Source organism: Scleropages formosus, chromosome 4 (assembly GCF_900964775.1).
Source record: "Scleropages formosus chromosome 4, fSclFor1.1, whole genome shotgun sequence".
Lineage (NCBI taxonomy): Eukaryota > Metazoa > Chordata > Actinopteri > Osteoglossiformes > Osteoglossidae > Scleropages > Scleropages formosus.
Genome location: NC_041809.1, coordinates 12,980,853 through 13,002,191, shown reverse-complemented (window position 1 = coordinate 13,002,191; position 21,339 = coordinate 12,980,853). Strand labels below are relative to the sequence as shown.

The 21,339-nt window shown below is 41.4% G+C and overlaps 1 protein-coding gene and 1 long non-coding RNA gene across 24 annotated transcripts in view; one reads left to right on the top strand and one right to left on the bottom strand.

Annotated features, from left to right (window-relative positions):
* LOC108932724 (ankyrin-3-like) overlaps window positions 1–21,339 on the bottom strand; it is a 152,602-nt gene that overhangs the window by 49,872 nt on the left and 81,391 nt on the right. For 14 of the 23 annotated variants that reach the window (XR_003797623.1, XM_029251020.1, XM_029251031.1 and 11 more), the window contains exons 2-14: window positions 16,772–16,873; window positions 16,108–16,206; window positions 15,337–15,435; window positions 11,671–11,769; window positions 9,704–9,889; window positions 8,957–8,980; window positions 6,901–6,999; window positions 5,612–5,710; window positions 4,245–4,343; window positions 3,516–3,713; window positions 2,899–2,997; window positions 2,430–2,528; window positions 237–335 (exon numbers count right to left, since the gene is read on the bottom strand). Coding sequence is in view for 22 of the 23 variants with exons in the window: in XM_029251020.1 (XP_029106853.1) it covers window positions 237–335; window positions 2,430–2,528; window positions 2,899–2,997; window positions 3,516–3,713; window positions 4,245–4,343; window positions 5,612–5,710; window positions 6,901–6,999; window positions 8,957–8,980; window positions 9,704–9,889; window positions 11,671–11,769; window positions 15,337–15,435; window positions 16,108–16,206; window positions 16,772–16,873 (1,401 nt within the window). In the remaining variant the exon portion in view is untranslated. The remainder of the gene's footprint in view (window positions 1–236; window positions 336–2,429; window positions 2,529–2,898; window positions 2,998–3,515; window positions 3,714–4,244; window positions 4,344–5,611; window positions 5,711–6,900; window positions 7,000–8,956; window positions 8,981–9,703; window positions 9,890–11,670; window positions 11,770–15,336; window positions 15,436–16,107; window positions 16,207–16,771; window positions 16,874–21,339) is intronic. The other 9 variants (XM_029251034.1, XM_029251036.1, XM_029251035.1 and 6 more) reach the window with 1 other exon arrangement.
* On the top strand, window positions 1,775–9,693 carry LOC114910405 (uncharacterized). The gene is made up of 3 exons (XR_003797624.1): window positions 1,775–1,814; window positions 4,260–4,332; window positions 9,634–9,693. It is a non-coding gene; the product is annotated as an uncharacterized LOC114910405 (long non-coding RNA).

Sequence of the window (21,339 nt, the reverse complement as noted above, 5' to 3'; positions counted from 1 at the left end):
AATCTTTTTATGCATAGAGTTCTCTGTCTTTAGTTCCTATCTTCTTATGCAAGTGCAACTTACACATTCAAACACATATACATAATTACTACTAGATAGATGGACAGACACACAGTACTGTAACCACCGTTCTCTAAGGTGCAAAATGTGGGTTGGTGTACTATATTTCATGTACTCTGTTATACTGTTATGAACATAAAATGATCTGATTCTCTGTGTCACATCCAAGTCTTTACCTTGGCCTTTATGTCTACCTTGGCCCCATTCTGGAGAAGATATTTAACCACATTTGTCTGTCCAGCCCTTGCAGCCATGTGCAGGGCAGTCTCTCCTCTCTACAGCAAAGGGAAAGATATTCATAGGTTTAACCAACACTGGATTAGTATCCCTTGTCCTCCCAGTAGTGTGGATCAAATTGTCTGTGAATGATTTCTGTAACTACTGAGGTAAAAAACAGAGCTGCAGATTTGTAGCAATACAAATGAAGTCAGCATTTTACAGGGGGAAAATAGTTCAGGTTCCACAAATCCACTTAAAATGTAGCTCTGTAATTATAAACCACATTTCTTCTCCTTATCTTGGGAAATCGGTGCTCTATTACCAAAAGGATACCAAATAATGATAATAAATTAATGAGATGTACGTCGCTTTAGAAAAGCGTCTGCTAATGAATGTAAATAATAATAATAATAATAATAATAATAATAAATGTATTTAGTAGGGGCATAGAAAGAGATCATAAATGTTACTACTACTGATGAACAGAGGACACGGAGGCTGGACCCAAGTGTAGGATTGTTTATAATAAAGGACTAGACGTGTTCTCGTGATCGGGGAGGGGCCGAATGGTCGGTCGGTTGATTGGCGAACTTTTCCATTGTTCGTCGGCGCTTCACCTTCCGCTTTATTATTTACTCTTTTCAGTCGTGATTGTTTCCCTTTTCTTGGATGCATCACTATCACTTGTGTAAAAGATTTAATTTTCAATATTGTTTAAATGTGATAACACTAGGAGAGCGCGGTGGCGCAGTGGGTTGGACCGGGTCCTGCTCTCCGGTAGGTCTAAGGTTCAAGTCCCGCTTGGGGTGCCTTGCAACGGACTGGCGTCCCGTCCTGGGTGTGTCCCCTCCCCCTCTGGCCTTACGTCCTGTGTTGCCGGGTAGGCTCCGCGACCCTGTATGGGACAGGCGGTTCAGAAAATGTGTGTGTGTGATAACACTGAGACTGTTCACACTAAGCGTGCGTGCTTGCTTGCTGAGTATTTTCTCCCCTCAGGGCTTGCCGTAGGCGCGATTTTGTACATGCGCACTCAGTGTGCTAATAAGTTTCACTTGTATTGTAGCCAGTAAAACTTGGAAAATATTTGGAATCAATTTTGACAGGTTATACTTGCATCACATTTACACTTTGGTGCCATGCATGGTTAGGAGGGTAAAAACAAAAAACTTAAGCCAAATATCAAGTATACAATAACTCACGAGACACTAACGGGAGAAGGAAGTCTGTCCTACTCACGCGCCATCAAACCGTGTAGACGCGCAATGTTTTTGATGCCCTTCGCTGCAAAGTAGCGCCCGTTTATTACGAACCATAGTACGCACGCACACACACAATGTCTACAACCGTTTGTTCTGAATGGGGGCGCGGAGAACTGGAGCCTAACCCGGCAACACAGGGTGCAGGGCTGGAGGGGGAGGGGACATACGCCGATGGGACGCCAGTCACTGCAAGACACCCCAAGCAGGACTTGAAGTTCACCCCAGACCGGCCACAGAGCAGGCCCCAGCCAAACTCGCTGTGCCACCGCTGTATAGGTGACTCAATTTATATATGAATTTATATATGTATATATTGTAACGACCCCGCGTTACTGTTTTAGGAGGGAGTGTGCTTAAGTTAATGTAAATAGTTGCATTATGGGAAATAATGTTAAATGTGTGTGTAACCACTGGGCACTTGCGGAGAAAAGAATGGGGTGGCTTTGTCTACCAGTGTTAGGGGGAGAGCCTGGGGGTGCGAGGGAGGCTATGAAGGTTGATTGTCAGCGTAGGTTCTGGCGAAAACGGGATCCTCGGACCGAGAGTATTATTTCCCAGGTGCCGGTGTAATAATAAATTGTTCATCACGATTGCTGCCTCCGTCCTTCTTTGCCCCATGCGAACCCGTGGTGTTGCGTGCCTGTGTATATATATATATATATATATATATATATATATATATATATATATATAAATAGGCTTAATTAAGTTTTCGTTTTATCCTTACTTAAGGGTGACAAAAAATTAACATCCGGTCAGTAATGGGTGGTTCATAGATACAGGTTGTACGTAAGTCTGACGTTCCTAATTTGGAGACTGCCTGTATCTGTATGTAGTCAGTGTGTTCCATTTAGTGGGAGGCATAAGGAAAGCACTTTGTCCGAAACTTACCACATTGGTTGTGTTTGATGAAGCACCATAATGCATCAACTGGGTCACAATATTTTCATGCCCCATAAATGCAGCCACATGAATTGGTGTAAGCCCCGACTGTAAGAAAGCCAAATAACGCTTACCACTAAACTGCTGAAGACATAAGTTTTTATATCTTGCAGAGCAGAAAAAAAATTAAAAACTTAACTCTTCCCCAGTGAGAACACTGTGGTTTGAGTTATGAAGTGAATGAGAATTTGGAAGTAGTGCAAGTTTATTTAGCATTTATATCAAATGATGTAACATCTGTGTTTAAAAGACATAATTATGCTGTCAGAAACAAATTTTAACATCTACAGTAGATTAATGGGTGAAATTGTTATGGTGGCCATTTGGAATTTTTAGTCACTATAGAAATTCATTGAAACTTAATAGATCCCAGTAGCAGGTAAAAATCAGAAGAAAATATTTGGATCCTCTGCCCTACCTCGGTGACGGCTTGAATCGAAGCCCCATGTTTCAGCAACAACTCCATGACCTTAATGCGGTTTTTCTTGCAAGCAATGTGAAGGGGTGTAAAGCCATTCTAAAAAATGAAACAGGCATCTTCAGTCTGTCTAGCTAAGTTATAGCATAGCTATAGCATAAAGACACAAAATGTTTTTGCTGGTAAGGGTACAAAGTTAATACATTTGGAATAAATAAATATTTTATCTAAGATATTTATTTCCTGCAAGAAAGATTTTTCCTCAGAATTTTCTTCTGTCTTCAGATGTTTTGGCGACACACCCAGCGTTCCAAATACAAAAATCTGTGGCTACAAATCCACTGATCTGTGCCAAATAAGTCGTTTTTGCCAACAACTCACACTGATAAAGATGGAAGCCAAGAATCTACTGTTTTCAGTTTTGTGTGCTGATTTTTAATCTGATTTCTACATAGTAGAAGACCAGATGCATGTGAGCTATAGCAGTGAAAAAGTGTTTCAACTTCAGCTTAACATTTGCTACTGCTACAATACTAAACACAAATGTGCCAGAAAGTAATGTCCACTGAGGAGTTAAAATGGTTCCCTTCACATGTTTCACTTTGAGATGTGCTCACCAGAGCTTTAGCGTTGGGGTTTGCTTTCTTGTCCACAATGACCTTGGCCACCTTGTAATGGCCACAGTGCGCCGCCACATGTAACGCTGTCAGGTAGTCATTGGTTACATCATCCACCGGCACATCATGCTGAAGCAAAAGCTGGACGCAGTTCAGGTGATCACCTTGCGTAGCCATGTGTAGGGGAGATAGGCCGTTCTGCGAAACACACACATCCATGCCCTTCCAGTGTATTTCACAATAACTGCGTGAAAATATCTCAAAGGCCAAGCCAATTTAAGTGTCAAAAAGATGGTTGAACACCATTACTGTTAACATGGTCAGTACTTTGAGAAGTTCGGAAATGACTTCTTAAGGCAGAATGGGACATTTGAAACATTCAGACCTCTTCAATGAACACAGACAGTAATTGCAATATTCTGTCTAGTTAGCTGTCAAAGTGTAGGAGAACACTTTGTAATAAATGAGACAGACCTATTCATCACTTCCCACAGAAACAGCTCACATCTCTGCTTTTTTTCAAAGAAGCTAGGCCACTGCAGAGAAACTTAATATATTGTCAATATTGTCAAAGTAATATTTACCTGTAGTTTGGAATCTTAAAGATGTGAAAGGTTAAATACAGAAACAAAGGCTTGAGTTTGTTACAGAAAACCCTTAATTTGAGACTGGTGGGAACCACTGCTTGTTTTATAGACTCCATGGTACGTGTTTGAGCATTCACTTCACCTTTGTTTTGGATAGAATGGGGGCTCCACGATCCAGGAGCATTTCCACCACCTGCTCATGACCACTTCTTGCTCCACAGTGTAAAGGGGTGAGTCCATCCTGTGTGCCAAAACAGTGTTAACACTGACCTGTACAGACAGTACTCTCCTTTAATGAAATTATTGTTTTGGAAGACAAAAAAATGGAAGATCCAAAAGTTTGCACCATACTAAGAAAGCTAAAACAAATACATATTGCATCATACTTTAATCTTGTACTATTCTTTATACATCCCCACTTTTCCATTCCAAATACACAATTTGACCTATTTATGCAGCTGTTTGCTTTTACTGGAGCAACTGTGGATAACTACCTTCATCACGGATTGTACCGTAAGAGTGGAATTCGATCCTGGGCTTTCAGAGAGCACTAGACTGCCTGCTGCTTGACTGTCTGTTAGGCAAAGCAACACGATGTTTGCTCATGTTTTTCTGCGCTTAAATTTCTGCCCTCTCTTGAATTAGATATTGTCAAAGGCAAGGCCTTCTGGCAAGTGGACTGGCCTTCAGGTTACACATGCTACATTCTAAACACTAAACTTTTTTTGTTCTTACACAATAATGCAAAATATCACTTTTTTAATATGTACATGCACCAGTGAAATGACCCTGAGGTTACAGGATCATGACCTTAACCACTAAACCACCCACTACTTCTTTTTAGTTCTTCTACAAGTCTATACAGCAAAATCACAGTGAAACACTTATGTAAATCTAACTTTTGTCCCATTTACTGTATTAAACTTTCAGAAATGTATCTGTTGTACACTATGAGTATTACACTGAGCAAATTAATCATAGCTTTGGACAGATTCCTTGTTACAACCGCTGAGCTCATTTCACACAAACATAGTATGCAGTGGGAAAACAAATTCTTTGGATGTTACAAGGAATCTTTGCACAAACAGCTTTAATAACAAACAGATGCTCGTTCTTTCAACAAGACTTTACTTTCTAATTTCTGAAATGAAGAGCATTGTGGCAGATTATGTTTTAAATGCTGTGGCAACACCTATTCCATGATGAGGTTTCCTTGGTTCCTGAGAAAATGTATTGATCCATGTATTAGATTGTCATCAGGGGATGCCATAAATTGTCTGACCCTGCAACGGTAACATTAGGGTGGATTTAAGAAGCCCTGTTTAATGTGTGATAAACTTTCAAGTACATATTTCATCTTTGTAAGCACATTTAAATTGCTTTTGCTAAAATGAATAAATTATGAAGTCAATACATATAAAGATAGATACAAAGAGATGATGATGATGAAAAAGGTCAATGTGTACACCTTTAAAACAGTTGGTTCTTAAAATTTGGGTAGAATTTCACCTTGGTTTTGGCATCTATTTTGGCCCCCCGATCCAACAGCAATCTGACCATGTTTCCATTCCCTCTCTTGGATGCCACATGCAGAGGGGTGATGTCATTCTGTGGACAGTGGAACAACACTGCATGAATCTCCGTTGAAAAAGGACCAAGATATGATGTTGTTGGTGTTAAATAATACTGAATATATTTCAACTTTCAAAACCTTGACCTTAGTTTCTTCTAATTATGACCCTTAACAACATGGATATAGTCATGTGCTGTAATAGACCCACAAATAAACCATCCTTGTGAGACCCTTCCTTCCATGTTTTGCAAGAGCACTAATTAGAGTTTCAATGTGACACATGTCATTTTCCTATAAGCAGCACTCAGATTGTAAGTTTACTCAGTAATTGTCCAAGTGAAATTTTTAAATGAAAAAATAATAGGTCTGTTAGATTAATTTAATTTCAGCTTGAGATTTATAGACGACGCATGAGAACTTGAAAAAAGATAAGCACTTCAAATTGAGTAACACTACCATCTAGTGATGGCCACATGTGTGGCAATTCTATATCTACATTATATGGGCATTGAGGGTGCTACTGACTTTCTTTCACTGCTAATAATTCCTACTCATTCCTTATTTGCAACGACCATGCTTTTGCTATGCACAGATTTTCTCCAAAAAACAAAGCAAATGCTAACATTCTTGTCTGAAAAAGATGTGAAACAATTTGCTTTCCACTGACTTGTGTAAGTACAACCTAAGTAAGGTAGCTTACATCTCTAGTTAGGCTTTTTATTGGTGCTGGGAGTCTTAGCATGGACAAATTATGCTTCCTAATTCTCAGTCTGTGCACATATATGATGTTTTTCATTGAAAAATTCCATATACATTTTTGTGGTTTTGTATCAGGTTACCTAGAGCACATTTGAAAGATCTTTGTATTTAAGTGCTTGTCTACTCTGTTTGTATATAATTATTAATTATTATCTTGATAATAAGACATCCGAAGACATTCTATTCAGGTTCACCCATAGTGTGTGAGTGTGTTCCACTGATGTATGAGTGACCCATTGTAAGTAGTGTATCTAGTAGTGTAAGTTACCTTAGTGCATAAGGTGTGGGCTGATAACATTACATAGTGTTCATTTTAAATTGCTTTGGAGAAAAGTGTCTGCTAAATAAATAAATGTAAATGTAAATAATATATTCATTAGTATTTATGTATATATATATATATATATATATTTGGTTGAAATGGTCACATGTATTGTCCTTTGAGTCAATAACAGACAGGGCTTACTCTTGCCGTGAAGTCCACTGCAGCGCCACGGTTCAGCAGGAGCGTAGCCACATTGATGTTGCCATAGTGCGCCGCAATGTGCAGTGGGGTGAAGCCGCTCTAGGGGAGAGACAGAAGCAGACAGCCCCATGGCAGTCAGTCCGAGTTCAGTTGCACACATACTGAGCCAGATCACGCCTGAAGGAGAACCACTACACATGTCCCATCCAACTTTCAGTCACACCTCACAGGAGCTTCCTGGAGCATGGCTAAATTTGCCATCCATCCCTAGTTTGAGCTTTAATCCCAGCAAACAGATTGAGATTGAGATTGAAAGTGAAACTGATGGAAATTACAAAAATATTTTTACATCTCCGGAGAATTTTGTTGGTCGTTTACAAGAAAGATGTGAAACTCAATTTAATTCAAGAAAGACCATTGTTAAACTGTAGGGATAATACCTGGAAATATTTTCTTGGTGTAAAAATAATTATAGAAAATATATTTTGAGATTAATTTTTTTTTAATTGTGCTGAAATAGACAGTATCTGTTAAAATGGTGCAAACAATGTCTTGAAAAGATGTTACATCTTGATTTCAATGTATCTGTCTTTAAACATCTGAACCATGTACATCCACAGCAGTTGCTTACCCAGCCTTTCCTCTACAAAACACATTCATTTGAGCTTCTGAGGAAATATATAATTTAAGATTGATGGTATTCTGAGCTATGGTGAGCATGTTTCACAACCAAGAACAGGACAAAGAAGGAAAGAAATGCAACAGGATTAATAAACTGTAATATTTGGTCAACATGTCACTTTGTTATTATGGAGTACCAGCTAAAATATTTTTATGGAGAATTTTTAACAGTGAGCAGTCACAGGTGGCTTGATACCATTTTGATGAAAAGTCAAAACCATGGAAAGCATAAGTACAGAAATTTTAGTAGCTACATCTTTCATTACAAAAATATTTATTATTCAAATATTGTTTTATACACCATTTATCTGTGGCTAATATCCATCAGCTCTGCTAAAGTTTGAAGTATAAGTAGGAAATTTACCCAATGTGACAGTATAATAAAACATTTACAGAACATTTACATGTTAACAGAGCACAATGTGTGTTCAGAATTCGTTGCATATAGTTTATAATATAACTTTCTTTCAAACTTTCAAAAATAACTATTTTTATCTATATATATATATATATATATATATATATATATATACCTTTTTTTGCTTTTCTTTTTTTGTTATCATGCAATGCTGTTAGACCTAGTTCCCCCTGTACAAGCACTACAAAAGGTAGGAGCAATTTTCAGATGCTGGAGCGAGCCTAGCAACCATGCTTCCTGGAGGAAGGGACGGAATAAACCTTTGTCGAAGGCTGCAGATGATGCAGTCCTTTAGACCCTGTTATTTTACTGAAACCTGGAAGGATAAGTGACATGCACAAGCCTAAGCATTAGGCCTAGTTGCCTAGATGCAAACTAATGTCTATCAGACTGGCTCTCTGCAGCTTGGAAGCAGGATTCCGGAACATTCCTTGCTGTGTTGCTCTTGGAAATATTCCATCCAACTGCTTATTACTGTTATTGTTAACATTAATATTATTATGTGATTTAACCAATGCTTTTCTTCAAACCAACTGAAAATTTAACCACTGGTACAGCTGGATCTTTTCACTGAAAGATTTTCTTTAAGGGTATAGAAGAAGATTTTCCAACCTAAGACATGAACTTGCAGCCTAGCTTCAGGTTACAAGTTCATGGTCTTAACTGCTATGCTTCCTGCTTTCCTCCCACCCATATATTTTCAGGTACTTCAGGACCCCATCAGGGCCAGTCTTTCATTAGTCATCGTCTACCGGAAGCCTCGTCCCCAGCCACAGAAACCCTCTGTCTTTAGTAGTATCTCTAAAACATGCCACTCCTGTTGGAAGCATGAATCTACCACATGATGAGATTAAGGAAGAGAAGCGATGCACAAAACGAGGAGGAAGATGAGGCAGCAGGTCTAAGATGAGAGTGTGCGCGGCATGTCGAGTATATATAGGGAGTATACACAGATACCTCTGTTGTTCTATTCACCATCATCTAGAGGGGGGGTGGGAGGGGGGGCATATTCACCAGCAGAGAGAAGAGAAAGCGTCCTGTTAGTGAACACAGGGTCACAATGGGAGTACAAAGCCACAGAATGGCTACAGAGCAGGAGGGGTTGTGAGCCAATCACCACAAACGCACAGGCCTCAAGAACACACAGGCCTTGTTAAAGAAACTACACCAAATTCATGTCTTGTCTAAATTATTTAGAAGTCTCTGTGAGCCTCTCTTTTTAAAGGACCAGGTCAGATTTTTAAATTTTACATTTATGTTAACAGTTATTCTTTTAGCAGATACTTTTCTCCAAAATGACGTACATCTCAGAAAGCATGCATTTTAACTTCATCCATGAATTACTTCAGGAATTAAAACACCTTAAGCATCAAGATGCTCTCTATCTGCTATCTCTGGCTGGTTCAGAAGCTGTGAATATGATTTATAACCGGATTCATAACATATTATACAGCCAAAATATCTTACATAACAGCTTTCCCCAGGCACGAAAAAATGTAGAAGCAAAATAGTACAATATTATTCCCTCTTGCATTTATCGAGCAAAGAGGTAAATTGATGAAATAACCTATTTGTAGATAAAGAAGTTCTGAAATTAAGTTCCCTTCATATGTTCCTATCTCTCTTATTTCCAGAACAAGGAAGGAAATGCTAGAACTGAGACTAGGTGGAGATACCCTGTGGGAGGAAGGGAGAAATGGTCACCTTGGATTCAACATCAGCGTTGTGATCATTCTGCAGGAGTAGCGCGGCTGCCTTGGTGTCGTCCTTGCGGGCAGCGATGTGAAGGGCTGGCAGCCGCACCTTCCCCTTGGTGTCATTCTCCAGCAGCAGGGAGACCACTTGATCATGCCCTTGCTGCAGTGCCACTGCCAGGGGGGTGAAGCCATCCTGTGAACAAGGATTAGGGGTAGTGGGGGTCAGAGGGAAAACTCACATAGTACTCTTCTCCAGCTTGCTTTTAGTGTTACAAGATGGTCACACACATTCCCAAGATTTTCAATTACTATTTTAGAAGTTTCTTTTTCAAAACTTCAACTTAAAAGCCTTTAAAATATCTGTGTTTCACACACAATTTAGTTGTATCAATGTTTCAAAAAAGATATTTTCATCTCGAAGTATGGTGTTTAACAATTTAAGATAAACATATGAAATCTTCATTCCGCAAAGCTGTGGTGACATAATCCAATGAAGAACACATCACTATAAGAATTCTGAACCCCACACAACTACCAAGATACCACTCTTAATAAACATTATAGATGTCTTCACTTCAACCCCATCCTTGTGTTTTAAAAATGTATTTTTGTTCTGCATTTCTTGCTGTTAAAACAAATCATACAAAAACCAAACCACCAGAATTCCTGCAGACACTGTAAAACATTTTGTTTTTATTTTTACAGTTTTACTGCTATAGCTAATGAATAGGAAGAATAATTTACTAAATCACAACAAAACCAAACCAAAAGCTAGTTTTCATAATTGATTTACCATTTTACATTTGGGTCATTATTTTGAGTTGTCTTTCACTTTCTTTCTTGACCAGATAGTTATTGCATAACTTTGACGTGTTTTGGGTTATCATCTTGCTGAAAAATGAAGGTCCGCCAAACTAGCTGTAACCCTGGTGGAATGATATGCCTCTGACCATCGCAGTGACAACCATGCTAGTTGAAACTACCAGGGGACTTGGCACCAGCAAAACAGCCCCAGGCCACAACCCTGCCTCCTCCAGGCTGGACAGTGGGAACCAAAGACACACAAGGCATGTTCTCACCCTTTCTGTGTCTCACAAATACTAAATGGTTGGACCCAGATATTTCCAGTTGAGATTGACTGGTCCAAAAGACCAAATTCCACTCCTGAAAAGTCTAGTTTCGGTGCCTTTTGGTCCATAGAAGACTGGCGTCAAGCAGGCTTACTCAAATTTTTAATTAATACTGTATGTATTAATGACTGGAAGAGCAACCTTAAAACCATTATCCTGCAAGGTCAACTGCAGGACTACAGTTTGCAGGGCAGTGGTGCATTCAATTCTCCAACATTATGTACAGAAGTAGACTGTTAATTTTTTCATCAAGCATCAGAAAAGGGTCATTTTACTTGGCAACTTATATCCCAGTGCAGCTAAAATAAGGGCAGTATCCAGTATATGAAGGAATGTCGGGATACAGCATATATTTGTTTTCAGTTTTAATGTTGAGACTAAGCAATAAACATCCAGCCCATAAAACCTGAGCCATGCAAAAACAACGCCAGCACCAGACGGACATAGCCCACGACACTCCTACAGGCCCCTAAAACTCAGGCTTGACACCAGCTGGTGTCCCCAGGATTACAGTAATGAACCATCCAAATAGGACACTAATATATCAGTGTCACACTGAGCTCCCTCTGTCACCAGTTATGACATCAGAATAAGACTGTAGTTCTGGTGCAAGAGATAATGTTGTGTTCGTTAGGCTATAATTCCAAAACTATACTTTGCTCTTTAAGCTTGAATATAATAGAAGGTACTTTATTAAAAATTACTACTATAATAAATTAAAACAAAAAATGCACCATCAACAATAATAATAACAACAATAATGGCAATATGTATTACTGATCCTTATTAAGCTCATCTTTCCCATCTGCCTGAAGCAGCTCTCATGGGTCTGTGAGACACTGACCTCTGTGGCAATGCTCTGACTAGAACCATTTTCCAGGAGGAATCGGACCACTTCCAGGTGATTCTCCTGGGCAGCCATGTACAGCGGCGTGAAGCCATTCTGTAATGCAGATAAAATGAAAATTGTGTTGGTTTACAACAGATTCAAACAACAAGGGAAACACAATTTTTATTTACAATGACTTCTGTGCTTACTCACCCCACATTATAATGCATGGAGGTGGTGTTTTGACTTAAAAGATGAAAAGGGAGAGGAATGAGGAAAGAAGGTGAAGAAGAGAGAAAGGAGGTGAAGAAGAGAGAAAGGACCAACTTCAATTCTCAACACATGTGCAGTGGAGGTCTGTATTTTAGCTTATGACAGTAAGATTCTCCACAGCTAAAACTTTCTACCCCTAATCACCCCCTTATATTCAGTGTGAAAGCAGGAAAATGACAATGTATTCTTTATTTTACTTTCTACTCTTTCAGTGTTGATGTTAATATCATTGTATTATCCGGTTCCCCGCAACCCCGTATGGGACAAACGGTTCTGAAAATGTGTGTGTGTGTAATATAATCAGATCAGCGTGAGTTCATGGAGATCACTAACATAGGGGCAGCTGGACCAGGAAAAAACCTGCTTTTGCCATGCTTCTAGTGCCGAACTGAAAGCACTAAACAGAGTGGTTGGAAAATCCTGAAACAATAATTCACTAAGTAAACTTTAGTTACACATTTTCTGTGTTGTTTTTTACGTTCATTAAGTAAAGAAGGATGCACTTTTCTCTGTATTGCCTTGGTAGCAGTTAATTTTTAACCATCCAGACAGATTTTATTCCCACAGAGTGGATGTAGTATATATCCTTTAAGTTCAGAAAAAAAAAACATAATTTGTCTCCTATGAGGGGGGTGCAGTAGCACAGTGGGTTGGACAGGGTCCTGCTTTCCAGTGGGTCTGGGGTTCAAGTCCTGCTTGGGGTGCTTTGTAATGGACTGGCATTCTGTCCTGGGTGTGTTCCCCTCCCCCTCCAGCCTTATGCCCTGTGTTGCTGGGTTAGGCTCCGGCTCCCCGTGACCCCATATGGGACAAGCGGTTTCAGATGATGTGTGTGTGTGTGTAAGTAATAGGAAAAATGCTTTATAAAGTGATGTACCCAAGGCTGCCCAGTGATAAAGTAAGATGTTACCACACACTGAAATTAATTTTTTTTTGGGGGTACCTGTCACAATTCATATTCATCTAGTTTTTCTTTTTTAACAGTTTTTTCAAACAATTTACATTTATTCACTTAGCAGACACTTTTGTCCAAAGCAACTTACAATGGATACTATGTAGTGTTACTAGCCCACACACCTTATTCACCAAGGTGACTACACTGCAAGATACACTAGTTACAAGGGGTTACTCATCCATGCATCAGTGGAACACACTCACTCACTATGGGGGAACCTGAACAGCATGTCTGTGGGAGGAAACTGGAGCACCTGAAGGAAACCCACACAGACACAGGGAGAATATGCAAACTCCACACAGACTGAGCAGGGATCAAACCCACATTCTCTTGCACCACCCAGGCACTGTGAAACAGCAGCGCTACTCACTGTGCCAACATGCTGCACAATCTTTACAGGTAGTATAACACTGCCACACACTGTTGTCTGGACTGCTTGGCTTATAATACATTAATATTGTAATGACCCGCATTACTGAGAAGCAGGAAAAAGATGTTTATTGTAAATAGTTGAGAAGTCTGGGTAAAATGTGAAATTTTTGTTCAACAGCTGCTGGAGGCTCAAGGAGATTATAAGGTGGTAAGTGCCTGTTGGACAGTTTGGGAAAGTTAAGAAAAGCTGGAGAAAGGCTAAGCAGGCTGGCTTGAGATGCAGGCCCTTGAGGAAATGGGTTCATCGGACAAAGAGCATTACTTCCATTGGTTCATGCTGGTACCTCTTGTTGTGTGAGGGTGTTCCAATAAGCGTTCATTATGAATAGTGTCTCTGCATCCTTCTTTGTCCCATCCGAACCCAAGAGCGTAATCACACATGCGCGCACACGCGCACACACACACACACACACACACACACACACACACACACACACACACACACTGTCTAAAACTGCTCATCCCAAGCGGGGTCGCGGTGAGCCAGAGCCTAATCCAGCAGCACAGGGCGCAAGGGTGGAGGGAAAGGGGACACACCCAGGATGGGACTCCAGTCCGCCACAAGACACCCCAAGCGGGACTCGAACCCCAGACTCACCAGAGAGCAGGCCCCGGCCAACCAAGAACATAATGCCCTACAATATATGTCAATAAATAGACAATCCATTGTTGTCTTGTTAGACGTGAAAATAAACAGGCTTTATATATGCTGTGGCTGCTAGTGAATGCAGTTTAAAAGTAACTAATTTTTCATTCCCACAGTAATTTTCTGAAGCCATTCCAGTCCTCTGATGTCCACTGGGTTTTGGTGCTCCTAGGGCTGGGCCGTTGACAGTGTAGCAGGTGCAAGGCTGTCCTGGCAGGATGGATTGAAAATGCACACAGACTTTCGCAGGGTCCGTGTTTCATTACGCATGCCGACCACGTAACAATGCAGTTAGCAGAACAGCAGTGATGGTGGCTTGATCAGAACGGAGGGATGACAGCCTGAACCCTCAAATACACCTGATGGAGAAGACAGTGCGTCACAGGACAGTGCATCCAGGATGTTTTTACTGTAAGTCCTAAGGGAAAACCAATTTCATTCATAAAGAATATATCCCATAAGCTTTTACATTCTTGATGGAGATGACACCATAAAATGCACTTCTTTGGCCTTTTTTAGCAGTCAATTCAGAATTCAGGTACAAACATGCTAAGCTATTTCCCAGAAGGCAGAATCAGCTGCTGTCACCAGGAAACATGTAAGATCTAGAAACAGATTCATCAGGTCTTTTTGTGAATATATAAAAGGATGTTTCTCCATCCTTCACAGATGACAGATTTGTTTTCATTTTATGTGGATAGAGAAGGAATAAGGCCAGAGATGCAGATCCTTTGGAGGGCAGTCCTACTGCTGGAGACTGGCTGGGCTTGTGCTGGTATAGCTTTTTATAGCCGACAGCCCCCAGTAGCGGAGTTGGACCGCTCCATCAGCACACCCCAAAACGTGGCACTTTTTATGGTCAGCATGGTTAGCAAGACAAAGCCATCATTACTGATTTTGCAGTGCAGGAACCAGACAAACTGACCAGTGCAGAAACATCAACAGCAGCCTCGGCATGGATGACAGCAGTCAGCGACCATACTGCCACCCCATACAATCAGCTCACAGAGACACCACATACCTAGACCAGCCAGATCTCAAAAGGAAAAAAACTATTTACAGCAAGACTGTTCAACTCTGAACTGGAAGGGTGGACTCCAGGAGGTTCAACAGATCTCTATTCCTCACTAGGAGCTGAAGAAGGGAATTAAATGTGTTCAGCCAAGACAAGTGGAACCAGGTGGTTTGCTCACCAACTGGTTTAAAAAATCCATCCAGGACAAAAATAAAATGCTGAAAAGACTACAAGTAAAAAGATTACATTTTTCCCACAAAATCAGATTTTCCAGATTTATTCAGGAGAGATGTTATATAACAAACTTGGAATATTCGCCCATTGTAGCTGGTTCTAAGAAGTCACAGAGTTGTATCTTACCTGGGACTGAGCATTGACGTTGGCCCCATTTGTGACTAGCTCCTTCACCACTTCTGTCTGGCCAGCAAGGGAGGCTATATGAAGTGCCGTGTTTCCTTTCTACATTTGGAATAGGGACAAAGACAGTTGTGTGCCTCTAGTCACTTTGTGCCTCATTCTGTCAAAGGGTGCTGATGCCAGGCATGTTTTAATTCCAGCACTGTTTCCCACTAAATCTCTTCTCATTTCACAGCACTTAATAAACTGGAACATTAATAAAATTTTAAAAGCCATCAGCATGATCTTGGTGTATTTTATGAGTAATATTAGGAAAACATGTAATTTCATATATGCCTGTTAACGATCTGTGTGTATGATAATAACAGTGTATGACAGCAGGTGCATGCATAGTCTGTGGAGTGATATATATCTAAACAGAACAAATTGTGGTTTTATTCACCTTGTATACTGTACAATACTATACTAAAGTAGAAACTAATGTAACATTAAAACTACCTCTTCAAATTACTGCATGGTTAAGGTTCAGGTCTAGGCTTTCATCTTAGTGTGTTCAATATTGTTTTACTTTTACATTCAGTTATTTAGCTGATGCTTTTCTCTGAAGTTTCTCTGAAGCACAACTGCAACTGCAGCCCCCATTGATGGCTCTATATAAGCGCTATGTCATTGTGTAAGATCTACTGCAAGAAGGTATAATTAGATTTTTAGCTTTGAAAGACCTCATCAACAGAGCTGCGTGTCCTCTAACAGGGAATTGGATGAAGGACGAACCTTTGTTGCTGCATCCACATTAGCTCCAAGTTTCAGGAGCTCTGCAACAACTTCCACGTGGCCTTCTTTGGACGCCAGGTGAAGAGCATTCAGCCCATTCTGAAACAGGAAGGTACATATAACAATGTGACATGACACATTTTATCACATTACCTATTGTAAGCATATGCACACAGTTTCTTCTTATACACAGCTCATTTACAAATGTAACTTTATTAATGTGTTTTCTTGGAAATCATTCTCACACCCAATTTAAGAAGACAGTTACCAGCAGACTACCATAAAAATGCTTTGAAAATGAACTGTAATTTAGATTAATATAAATGCTAGATGAAGCTTAGCACTAGCATGTTCTGCTTCTTAAAGCCAAAATGTTTTTCAACATATAATCTACCATATTAAAAGGCTGATAAAATGATACATTCAATTCAATTTAATGCTTAAACAATACATTGAGATACATGTATTTTCCACTATCGTACGATGATCGCACACTGAAATAGTTTGATATCTTCCAAATACATGTTTATACTAAACAGAAGAGTAATTGCAGTTTCCAAAACAATAGCATAACAATCAATATCTGATATATAAGAATAAATTCTCAAAACAGAATTATTATTGTTATTATTATTATTATTATTATTATTATGTAGAGGCTTACTTGGTTGCAGATATTGATGTCTACCCCTGACTTTATGTAGTCTAGGGCCTTCTCCAAGTTCCCAGCCCGGGCTGCTCTCAGGTAGCTGGCATTGCTGTCAGACTGGAATTCAGAAAAGAGCCTCATCAGTAGGCTGCCTGAGCCAACTAAAGTTCACAACAATGAACAATACACAACCTAAATACTAGGATTATACAATTCATGTTGCAATAAAGATGTTTGCAATAAAGATGTACAATATACAAGACCTTTAAGACTGTACCGAAACCTGAAAGATTATGACAAAAAGTTTAGCAGAGTTTCACAAGGAATACTGTACATGTGAAAAAACTTGAAATCCGAGGGAGAAAAACTTTTGCCCGACATGACTCCTGTACAGCCTAAATGATTCATCACCTTACACACTCAAAAAAACGAACAAATACTAAGACAGGGAAGCATCAAGGGCACACAAGCAATTGACATCTGAAGCACAAAAGCAAGAGGGCTAATTCAAGGGAAAACATAATACAGTGTACATTTATCCATTAATAAAGTCATTTTCAGGAATCACTTATCCATTTTGGTTCTTGCAGCCAATCCCAGGAAACACTGAGAGCAAGGCGTACCACAGAAGGTCATCGCATGACAAAGTCACGCTGTAAGTCATAAGTTCAGAGTCACAAGTTCAACTGTACAGTGTCTCTGGAATGTGGGAGGACAGAGTTACTTGGCAGAAACCACAAACCCACACCAATGTGAAGAGAACGCGCATAGATTCTGCCGGGATTTGAACCCACAACTCATTTGACGGGAAAACATAATCTGAAAGTAAGATCACTCTTGAAAACATTTATTGTAGTTTCCTTAAGGAGCAATGTGTGACAAGAAGATCATCAATTTGGGTAGTGACATCATCCTTTTCCTCCATTTATCCATCCATTTTCCTGACTGCTTGTCCAGCTAGGGTCGTAGTGGCAATAGGGATAGCAGAGAAGCCCAGGTGTCCCTGTCCCTCGTAACTTCCTCCAGCTCAACCCAAGAGATCCCCAGTTGCTCCCAGGCCAACTGAGAGGTATAATCTCTCCAGCGGGTCCTGGGCAGACCTCAGGGCCTCGTCCCAGTTAGCTGTACCTGGTGTATCTCCAAAGGGAGGCGCCCAGGTCCTTACCAGATGCCCGAACCACCTCAATTGGCTCCTCTCAATGCGGAGGAGTAGCGGCTCTACACTGAGTTCCTCCTGGATAGCCGAACTCCTCACCCTGTCACGGAGAGTGAGTCCCACCACCCTGTGGAGAAAACTAATTTCAGCTGCTTGTATCTGCGATCTGATTCTTTCGGTCATTACCCAGAGTTCATGACCATAGGTGATGGTAAGGACGTAGAAGGACCAGTAAATAGAGAGCTTTGCCTTATGGCTCAGCTCCTTCTTCACCACTACAGTCCAGTAGAGCGACCGCATTACTGCTGCTGCTCCCAGTCTGCAGCGGGTCTCACGGTCCCTTCTCCCCTCAATCGTGAACAAAACCCAAAGATACTTAAACTCCTCCAAATGGAGCAAATTTTCTCCCCTTACCTGAAGGGGGTATGCCATCCTTTTCCATGACAGAACCATGGACTCAGACTTTGAGGTGATGATCCTCATCCCCACTGCTTCACACTCAGCTGCAAACCATTTCAGTGCGTGCTGGAAGCATTGATATGAAGGTGCCAGAAGGACAGCATCATCCGCAAAAAGCAGATATCTCACCTTCAGGTCCCCACATAGAATGCCGTCCTGATCTTGGCTGTGCCTTGATATCCTGTCCATGAAAACCACAAACAGGAGTGGGGACAAGGCACAACCTTGGCAGAGTCCAGCACCCACACTGAATGGGCTTGACTTAATGCCGAGTATGCAGACACAGCTTTCGCTCCATGTGTACAGAGACCAAATGGCCTGCAGTAGTGGCCCGGGCACTCCATACATACCTCACACAGAATTTCTCGGGGAACACTGTCATAGGCCTTCTCCAAGTCCACAGAACACATGTAGACTAGATTAGCGAACTCCCATGCCCCCTCAATTATCCGTGAGAGGGTGAAAAACTGGTCCACTGTTCCAGGACCCAGATGGAATCTGCTTTGTTCCTTTTCAATCTGAGATTCAACTATAGGCTGGAGCCTCCTTTCCAGTACCCTGGCACAGACTTTGCCAGGGAGTCTGGGAAGTGTGATACCTTGATAGTTGGCACACACTCTCAGGTCCCCTTTCTTAAAGATAGGAATCACCACCCCACTTTGCCAAATGATAGGCACTGTCCCTGAGGTCCATGCAACATTGTAGAGACGTGTCCATGACATCCTCACTACATCCAGGGCCTTAAGCAGTTCCAGGGAAATCTCATCCACCCCCCCCCGTGCTTTGCCACTGTGGAGATTTCCAGCTACCTCAGTGACTTCCACCAGGGAAAAGAACTCTGATACCCCAGAAGCCTCTGGCCCTGACTTCTGTAAGGAAGGCATATCTCTGCAGTTTGGGAGTTCCTCAAAGTGCTCATCAACAATGTTTTCATTTGAGGTCAGAGTTTCTCCACCATTGCTGAGCACAGCTTGAACGAAGCTCCTCTGACCCTTCCTGAGCCGCTAGGTGGTTCTCCAGAACCTCTTTGAGGGTGACCAAAAATCATTTACCATAGCCTCTCCAAACTCTTACCATGCTTCGGATTTAGCTTCTGCAATTGCAGCCACTGCCACCTTTTTGCCTGCCAGTACCTATCTGTTGAGTCAGGAGTCCTCAGGTGCCAAGCAGGCCCTGAGCCTAAAAGCCTCCTTCTTCAGCTTCATGGCTTCCATCACCACTGGTGTCCACCAGCTGGTTCTTGAGTTGCTGGCATGACTGGCTCCCACAAGCTTTTGGCCACAGCTGCGCCTGGCTGCTTCCACAATGGAGGCTGCCATTCAGACTCCGTGACCCCTATCTCTTCCGGTACCTGGGAGAAGTTCTCACGAAGGTGGGAGTTAAAATCATTTTGGACAGGGTCCACCGACAGTCATTCCCAGCATTATATGCTTGAGTCTACCGGGTCTGTCCATTAGTTTTCCCAGCCATCTGATCTAACTCACCACTAGATGGTGATCGGTTGACAGCTCAGCACCTCTCTTCACCCGAGTGTGCAGAACATGTGACCTCAAGTCAGATGAAATGACTACAGAGGCAATCATTGACCTTTAGCCTAAGGAGCTCTGGTACCAAGTACACCTATGAGCATCCTTGTGTTTGAACATGGTGTTTGTTATGGACAAACCATGACTAGAACAGAAGTCCAATAACATTTCACCATTCAGGTTTAGATCAAGCAAGCCGTTCTTCCCAGTTATCCCACTCCAAATTTCCCAGTCATTGCCAACGTGAGTTCTGAAGTCCCCCAGCAGAGCAATGGAGTCTGTAGGTGGGGTCATGTCCAGAACCCCACCCACTCTCTTCAATAAGGTCAAATACTCTGAACTGCTGTTTGGTGCATAAGCACAAACGACAGTCAGAGTTTTCTTCTCTGCAACCCGAAGTCGCATAAAGAACTCCAACCCCAACCTCACTCGGTGGTATTTGGCCTTGCAGCCCTACAGGTTCCAGATTGTCCATTGTACGGGTTGGGATCTGATGGTCTCTGACTTCCTCTCACGGTGGGGAGAGGGCCTTAGAAGTAGCGGTGGAGGACTGTGGCATGCCGAGGAAACTGGGGATAGGAGTGGAGAGAGAGGGACAGGGATGCCACAGCTGGGGCTAATGAAGTACCCTATTTCTTCCCCTGTGCCTAATAGTGGGGGAAAGAGATGGAGAAGGAGAGTGAGAGCACGAGCACGAAAGAGAGGACGAGAACGAGCCCGAGGATGGCGTAGCAGCAACTGACCCCTGCCCCAGTCTTAAATGACCCCAGAGAATCCCCGCCAAACCTGTTCCCAGTTCCCCCTTTCCTCCCGTGCCTTCCCCATGACAAGGGGTAGGGTTCGATCACTGGAGATCCACTCAAATAAAATAACAGACACGCAAGCACCACACTTGCAGTCTCTGGTGTCGTCTGTTACATACACATCATTGTTTTTTCAGATTTTTTTATAATTTGGCAATTTTCATTTTTCTAACAGACACACCCGGTTACTGTGTTTTGGGGAAGAATGTTGGTACTCTCACACAGGGTGCCAAGATTATGATTTATGATAACTTGTTTAAATCTATATGGCTTAAAGTTTCCCATGTTAACTTACATCACTTCATTTAGCAGACACTTTTCTCCAATGTGACTTCCAATGAACACTATGCAGTGTTATCAGCCAACACCTTATGCACCAAGGTGACTTACACTTCTAGATAAACTACTTATAATTGGTCACTCATGCATGCATCAGTGGAACACACTCTATCACTCACACATGATGGGTGAACCTGAATAGCATGTCTTTAGATTGTGGGAGGAAACTGGAGCACCCAGAGGAAACCAGAGGAAATGTTTCTTGTGTTTGCACATTAAGACCCTCCATTATAGTTTCACACGTCCTTAGTTTCACAGGTCCAAATTGACCAAGCAATATGCCGTAAAGCAGCATATAAT